Source organism: Ooceraea biroi, chromosome 3 (genome assembly GCF_003672135.1).
Source record: "Ooceraea biroi isolate clonal line C1 chromosome 3, Obir_v5.4, whole genome shotgun sequence".
In the NCBI taxonomy this organism is placed as follows: Eukaryota; Metazoa; Arthropoda; class Insecta; order Hymenoptera; family Formicidae; genus Ooceraea; species Ooceraea biroi.
Window position 1 is genome coordinate 14,849,118 of NC_039508.1, and position 8,339 is coordinate 14,857,456.

The 8,339-nt window shown below is 37.7% G+C and overlaps 1 protein-coding gene across 2 annotated transcripts; it reads right to left on the reverse strand.

Moving 5' to 3' along the window:
- Positions 1–813: 813 nt before the first annotated feature.
- Positions 814–6,502, reverse strand: LOC105277194 (electron transfer flavoprotein-ubiquinone oxidoreductase, mitochondrial). 2 transcript variants are annotated; one of them, XM_011335383.3, is made up of 8 exons: positions 6,350–6,502; positions 5,536–5,643; positions 5,097–5,445; positions 4,705–5,011; positions 4,329–4,570; positions 3,854–4,248; positions 3,531–3,752; positions 814–1,619 (listed from the first exon to the last, which is right to left on the reverse strand). In XM_011335383.3, exons 1-8 carry the CDS (start codon positions 6,381–6,383, stop codon positions 1,456–1,458), a joined length of 1,821 nt encoding a protein of 606 aa, XP_011333685.1. In that variant the 5' UTR covers positions 6,384–6,502; the 3' UTR covers positions 814–1,455. The 2 variants fall into 2 exon arrangements, with proteins under 2 accessions (XP_011333685.1, XP_011333686.1); XM_011335384.3 differs by having other exon boundaries at positions 5,536–5,638; positions 6,350–6,483.
- Positions 6,503–8,339: the final 1,837 nt, after the last annotated feature.

The following is an 8,339-nucleotide window of genomic DNA, read 5'->3' on the forward strand; positions in this document are numbered from 1 at the left end:
CGTATGATGTATATATCACTACCGTTTTCAAGACAAATGTCTTGCGCGAAACAATTCCTCCGGAAGAACGGGATGATAAAACATTGCCTCTCGCCCCGTCACCTCTCTGATTCTTTACGAGCGAAGATATGGGGACGGAAAACTTGCAGCAGGTGCGTACTGTAAAAATTGAATGTTACGGGAATGCGCTCAGTGAAAACCGACTTGATTCCGAGCTCGGTGAAAAATTGCAGCGATATCTCTCGCTGTACATTCTTACCGCATTTCCTCAAACCGATGTTTGGCTATCGTTCGATATTACGAAGCTTACTTCAGAAGGATATCCACCTAAAATAAATTGCAAGCAGATACACACACGCGTTCGCCGTACTTCGAAGCGGGATTAGAATTCTCCTATAAATCACCTTTGCAGTTTAAGTTATTGCAAACCGTGTTCAGTCATCACCTGCAAACACATATTCTCACAGGAAATCATGATACTGGCAGATAGAAAGTGTTTGCGAGCAAATATAAAATAATACGAACCGTTGAATTTATGCGCGCTTTGGAATGAGAATTCCGGTGGAAAAGCAAGAATGTGTAATATTGGGTCTTTGATGCAAACTAGCTGAAAATTGCGTTCCATCTGTTATGAAGAAGGTCCGGCGCACAGAAATAAGTGCTCCTATTCTTGCTGAAGAATAATATTATATTTTTCTTTGTACAGGAAGTAACTTCTAATTAACTAGATATTATAGAGGGAAGAAGGAGGACTTGGATTTGAATTATACGAAGGCAGCAACGAAGGTAAAAATAATATTCGCTGGTAAGAAATTGATTATCGTAAATATATTTATTTCAGTTCTCTTGTATAAAAATATAACATATGTATAAATGGATCATCTATACAAACTTTATCAAAAAGCAATAAGAATAGCATTATTGTACATGTATCTGAAAACATTTTTCTTCATCTTCGAGAAACATTTCGTGCAATAAAAACGTACCACGCGCGATATTTTCCAATCTGTTCAACGACACGTATGGTCCAATAACCATTATTCCAGCAAACGATAAATCTTTTAAACTGCTCTGATAGACGAGGAGTTATATATATAGTTACGAAATCGACAATGTGTACACCTATGACTATAGGAAAGACAGATCACCCATTTCTATCGATCAGGATTAATTCCGTGACCGTATTAATCCATTCGAATCAGAAGTAATTCCATCGTTTGTGTACAATATATCATACAATGATTACACTATTGATTACTCGCGCGAATCTCTGATCCACATAACTCAAATTACAATTAGAAATATCCAATTATTCACAAGATCAGGAACATGATTGTGACTCAATAATATATCTACATTTTCTCGAAAAGAATGATACAAAAAGGATATTGAACAGTATACGGAAAGACGAGCTAAACCTGATCAAACATTGCACATCCAATGAATTAGTCAATTTTACATGCCATTGTAAGCTGGACCGCCGCCTCCCTCGGGCACGACCCAATTGATGTTCTGGCTCGGATCCTTAATGTCACAAGTCTTGCAGTGAATGCAATTCTGCGCATTGATCTGTAACCTTTCGCCTTCTCCGCTTTCTAAAGGCACGAATTCATAAACACCTGGAAGCAAATTACACACAGGCGCGGATTTATAAAACTGACACACACATTCTCATATCTGCCTGTCTAAAACGACAATGGAGAATCGAAAGTTGGATCATCAACAACAACTATTAACTATTTTCCGGCTTGTCATACAACGAAAGTGCTGCAGCGCGATAGTGAAATAAATGAAACTAATTTATTTATTTACTCCGGAGGAACTGTAACATATTATTGTTTTACGAAGATATTAATAATCTCAACAACATGCAGGACATGATTACTCAATGCGAGGATTTATTCAGTACGATTTATTCAGCAGACGCTATACATTTTGTGGATGCTGTGGAGTGAGATTTACGCCGCGAAGGTCACACTGTGCCCTCGGCCAGACAGTCGATAACCCGGTCCCCACCATCTTCCAGACGACGCAGCTATCCTGTAGGAAAGCAACTCCCAGACGATCCCCTCGCCAATGCCCCGTCTCGTCTGGCTCATGAAAGGAAACAGGAAGAGGAACACAGAGAGCGAGAAGAGAGAAGCGAGAGGATAAAGAAGGAACATAGCGTACAAATCAAGGGTGGGTGTTCAAGAAACAATGGCGCATGAAGAAGCAGTCGTATAAATTTGTCTGGTTTGAAAGCGTTCTGATAAAGCATGACATACTATAGTGTTTACGCCATGGTGCAATTTCCAACTAAATCTGTCTTTTTTCGATCAAAAATTCACTTATAAAAAATTACTTTCATATTACGGTAATGCGAAAAATTTTTAACTAATTGGAAATTTTACGATCGATTTGAAGTATATATTTCTACGCTGTTTCAGGATTAATAATAAAAATTTTCAAGGGACAAAATGGGAAAAGATAAACCAGTGGTGAGGTTGTTGGCCGAAGCTGGCTGCAGGGCGCAGTTCGATTTCGGGGATTGAGCTTGGTCCGGGGTTGTCTAGCCATGCGGGGGTTGTTCGGGTGGCTCAGGTTCAAGGACACACCGGTCGATAAACCCCCGACAAGACTGGAAAAAGGGAGAGGGGAGAGACGCGATACGAGGACGGAAGAGGAAGAAGCTGGATTAACTAGTTGCAAATCACGCAAATTCATCGCGGACAAAATTGATCACTTCATGATATCCTTAAAATGCGAAATAATTTTGCATAAGGAAAATTTCCACGAAATCTGGAAAATATCTGAATGATTGATGATAATATCGTATATGTGTGGAGTACAAATATTAAAAATTAAGTAAATTGAACATAAATATCTTATATTTGCTTTAGAAAATTTTAATTCTATGTAAAAAAGTATTAAAAGCAAAGAGAATACGGAGTCAATATTTTTTAATAAATATTTAGCGAGCGATTCGATTGCAAAAAGGAATGCAAGAAAAGTCGCTTTAAAATCTATTAAATATTTAAAATACAATGAAACAGGGACGATGGCGTATGTTTGGCGTAAAATAATGCAGCTTGAGTATCAAACTCCGCAATGCAGTAAGTGCACTACTTATTCATCGTCAGTGTACCGAGTTTCCCCATTTGCGTCAGTGGCATAAGACATTCTTGAGCAAATTGATTTTAATGTTAATGAATGCTTCCAGCATGTTCACGGAATAAAGATCTATTGTCTACTATACTGCGCTCTATTTAAACTATGCTATGAAAAACGGTACATTTTGTTACTAATAAATTTGCGCAGTACATTGTTAGCGTTTAATTTATAAAGTTGATTAACTTATAATCTATGCAATTGCAATTCTCACAAAAGAAACAATTCATAAAATATACCTAACATGTAATTAGAAACAATATTCCTAAGCAAGTTGGTATTAGTTAATAATTAATGCTCTAATAAAATGAAAAATATACTAGAATGTATCTAATAAATAAAAATAATAAAATGATTAATCATGCAGTAAACTGACTCACCAGCAGGACAGAATCGTCCTTCCGGACCAGCAAATTCCGCGAGATTCCTCTTCACCGGAACGGTATCGTCCATCAATGTTAAATGGGCTGGCTGATCGGCTTCGTGATTGGTGCCAGTTAGAGCCACGGATGACAGGAGGTCGAAGGATACCTCGTTGTCCGGCTTCGGATATTCTATGGGCGTCGATTCAGCTGCGGATTTCAGTTTCTTGTAGTCGGGACCTGAAAACATAAAAAGACGTACGAAGGTATTAAAATATGACATTTAAAGTCTGCCAGTCTGACTTGCTTGATATCTTTCGTAGAAATTCGTCGGTTCTTACCTCCATGAGACAAGGTCCACGGTTCCCTTCCGCCTAACAGCATGGAGAAACCCGAGTACATTAAGCCGCCGTATAGTCCGAGAGAGGAGTGGAAGCTGGGCCTCATATTTCTCACGGCTTTCAGTTCTTTATAAACCCAACTGTTCTTTATCTTATCGGTGTACGTTTTCGGCTCTAAGCCTTTTGTCGGCGACGCGTTGCTCTCTGCGTCTACGATCGCTTCGATAACACTTTCCGCGGCCAGCATTCCGCTCTTCATGGCGTTATGAGTTCCCTTAATTTTCGGAACGTTCAGGAAACCTGCCGTGCACCCGATCAGGCAACCACCGGGGAACTGAAGCTTGGGAATGGACTGGAACCCACCTTCTACCAACGCTCTAGCACCATAGGCTATCCTGTAATTAAGAAAAATAAACATGAGGAACGTGAAACGAGTACAGAGGCTCAAGCTGTATTTCCCGTAAGAGACACTGACCTCTTTCCTCCCTCGAATGTTGGCCTGATGCTCGGATGCTGCTTAAACCTCTGGAACTCCTTGAATGGAGACAGATAGGGATTGCTGTAATCCAATCCTATGACGAAACCTACGGCAACCAGAGGTGTCTCTTCGTTCAGATGATACAGAAATGAGCCACCGTATGTATTCTTATTGAGCGGCCAGCCAACTGTATGTTCAACCGCTCCGGGTCTGTGTTTGCCCGGTTCTACCTCCCAAATCTACAAAGAAACGTTTTATATCGATATTATATCGGTACTAATAATTACTTATAATATTGATTTATTTTCTAATAATTATTTCATAATAAATGATATTAATGAGAGACCTATTTTATTCCATACGCAATAATCACCTCTTTCAATCCGATACCGTACGTCTGCGGCTCGCAATCTTTCCTGAGATTCAGTTTCTTCGACAATTGTTTCGTCAGGTGACCGTGACAGCCCTCCGCGAATATGGTGCACTTCGCGTGAAGCTCCATACCGCGTTCGAACGTGTCTCTGGGCGAGCCATCTTTTGCGATACCAACGTCGTTCGTGGCCACCCCTTTGACGGACCCGTCCTCGTGATAGAGAACCTCTGCTGCCGCGTAGCCAGGATACATCTCGACACCGGCGGCTTCCGCCTGCTCGCCAAGCCATGCCACGACGTGTCCCAATCTGTAGAGAAATTTCTGCACTCAAAATCGTCTCGCTTTTCCTCGCTCATTTACGGACACAGCAATGCTGATGTTTCTCTCCTTACCTCACGATGTAATTTCCGTGATTGTACATTGGCATTCCTTTGAAGATAGGTACGGATATCCTTTTCTTTTCGGTAAGAAACGCAAATTTGTCTTCCATGACAGGAGTGTGCAGCGGTGCGCCCAGTTCCTTCCAGTTTGGAAAGAGCTCGTTCAGAGCGATCGGATCCAAGCAAGCGCCGCTAAGGATGTGTCCACCAATGGTAGATGCCTTCTCAACAAGGGTAACCCTGAGCTCCTTGCCGTGCTTCTCTGCCAGCCTGCGAGCCTGGATAGCCGCTGACAATCCCCCTGGCCCACCACCGACAATCAGGATATCGGTTTCGTCCACGTACCTCTCCATGTTCACATCTACAGCAAAAAAATGCAGAAATAATATTACCATTGTATAACTTACATTGTTCTAAGAAATAAAATAAAGCCAAGAAGAACACCTTTTACCTTTCCATCTTGAATCCGTCTCCCTAGGTACCACCGTGTAATGCGTTGTGATCTGAGGAAACTTGGCGTCGGAATAAGCTCTTTGGAAAACCCTTTGTAGCCTCTGTACTGCCAGAAAAGCAGTTACAATTAATGCGTCAATCTGCGTAGCATTTCTTACACAAATTACGTTACAACTTGTTTTTTTTTAGAGATAAAATTATGTGTTTACGGATAGAAAAATTGATCGTTTCCGACTTTGCATTTTTATGCTTTTAAAATAAAAATAACACGTTTTTGTGTGCTCAGACAAGCAAATAAATCAAACTAGAAAGTGAAATATTGTACAAAATGCAGGGTAAAAAATAGCTAAAAAGATACATATCTCGGGGGCAAAGTCCGATCGCATTTATACTATTTACCTACACGTAATAGAAGCCCGATCGATTAGCTCGCGATTCATGTTCGAAATAAAAGACAAAAGTTTCGTTCACTTTTTGTAATTAAATAAAACCATTTATTTATTTTATACGGTATACTTTTATTGATAAAATTCATAAATACGATTCACCGATGGCGAAACAAGCATTTTCACACACAGTTGTACGATATATCCGTGCGATATTACATAACATATGATATGCAATAAAGTATTAACTATTTCATTGGCGTGTTTTTCCAAGCGCTGTCACAATAGATGATCGTATTTATTTTTTAAATTAAGAATGGAGCAAACCAGGAAATCCTAACCAACGCACAGCTGATATTATCAAACTCTGTAACACGTGAAAATCACTCGCGCTGAAGAATATGTATGAAATATCAACGAACTTACTATTTCCGGGCATATTGAGCACTGCGAAAGCCATGATCGCGCACAGGCAATGCACAACTGTCGAAATCAGTACTAATAATAAAGTTATCAGATAGAATTCGTGGCGGTCACTTGCTCCGTTGCTCGCTTGCGACAAGTAATGACAAGTAAGCTCGTAAACATACATGAAGCGACATCTGTCACTTATCAAGCAAAGTTAGTAGTTTAGTAGTCGGTAAATAAACGTAAATTATTTTTCTTTCTATTATCCGAAACTTTTAAATTGTGATATTTAAAAATAAAAAATTGAATCCACTGTTAAATTATTGCTAATAAAAAGAAAATAAATCCTTACCGATATTGATTCATACTGCTATCTCAGTTTTTAATCAGGAACAGTGGAGGTTCGTAGCGGGCTTTTCAAGAACTGAAAAGCTAAATTTAGAGGTCTATTGAAAGGCGCCTGTATAATTGCAACAAGATTAGCATTACTGACAACATTGAACACTGCTGAAGCTATAATATTAGCACTGCTGTGCAAACGTGATAAATTGTGGAAATGAAAAGAGTAGTTCGCGTTATTCATCACGGATACAGCTGATCGTCAGCTGTAAAACCAGGGTCCATGCATCGAATTGAACTGTATCATAAACCGAACCGAACCGATCTACATTGTTGAGCCATAATTAGAGTCATCAATCACTGATAAGTCATAGAAATGGTCTGGACTGGTAGTCCAGAAATAATACAAATTTCTACTTGTAGCATTATATATATATATATATATATATATATTTATAATAAAAAAAAGAAACAAGATTGGTAAGTTACCATTCTGCAGGCATTGATGTTGACTGAGGCCTCCACTGTTGTAATTCTCAAAACCTACGTTACGAGACTGCATTGTACTTGATCAAAAATTTAAGCAGTAATACAATACCGAATCAAATGTGAATTTATTTTCATATAGTACAATAGCGTAAAATAAAAATTCTTCTTTTAAAACAGTTTCATATAAAAACAAGTCAAACAACATTTTTATATATTTTTCTCAAACAGTTAAATTTAAATAACAGATTAAACAAGTTTATATATTATATTGGTCAGGTATAACAAATTTCTTTAATAATACAAGTATTATTAAATTAAAAAATATGATTTCTTGAATTAATTTAATGTTCAAGTTATCAGTCATCGATAAGATAACTAAACATTCGCAAAACCACTGAAACAATCAATGTGTCGATATATTCAAAAAGGTATCGATAAATTCTCTTGCTATTTGATTACAAAGTAATTTTATGTACAATATAATAACAGGGCATACTAATTATAAATAATTTATTTCTTCATACCTTTTTATTAGGATTTAGTAAAAACATTTAATGGAAAAGAAAGAGAACAATTAATTTATTTAATATGTGTACTTTTTCTGAATTATAAATAATATTTCTTGAATGAAGTGTAAAATTACAATCTAAGGATTCTGCAAAATTTCAAACGATCTTGACTGCTCCTAAAAATAATATGGGAACACGCGTGGCTTTCGCGCAATTTTCATCCGAGTGGAAGCTTTTGCCATTTCGTTGATGAGGCTTTCTATCGATTTTTAGAACGGTTAAATGTCTCACCTCGATATAGAGTCTGCGTCGCAATGTTCGACGCCGTGAAAAGGGCGACGACCAGAGAATGTTACGGGTTCAACGATTGAAATTTATCACTGAGCATTTTTACCGTAGAATTTCAATTAAGCGACGATAGAAAGTTTACGATGTTATTAAGCGATATAATTAAACAATATTTCCAACTTTTTCTTTGTGTACAGCTGGATCGTTAACTTTCAATAATTTTAATATTAATAGATGGATAAAACATAATTATGGCAATTAACAAAAATCATATAATTGATATCCATTAAAAGAGAAACTTTACAATAGTTTTACACTCTGAAAATAGTATAACAACAAAATAAACTAGTAAAGATCAGAATATAATAAAAGCGAAATAACAA

Bases quoted from the DNA above. Each gene is read 5' to 3' on its own strand.
- LOC105277194 (XM_011335383.3), bottom strand. From the start codon at position 6,383: ATGGCTTTCGCAGTGCTCAATATGCCCGGAAATA. The intron at 5,012-5,096 runs GTAAGGAGAGAA...ATTTCTCTACAG, and splicing joins CACGGAAATTACATCGTGAG to ATTGGGACACGTCGTGGCAT. The intron at 3,753-3,853 runs GTAAGAACCGAC...TTATGTTTTCAG, and splicing joins GTGGACCTTGTCTCATGGAG to GTCCCGACTACAAGAAACTG.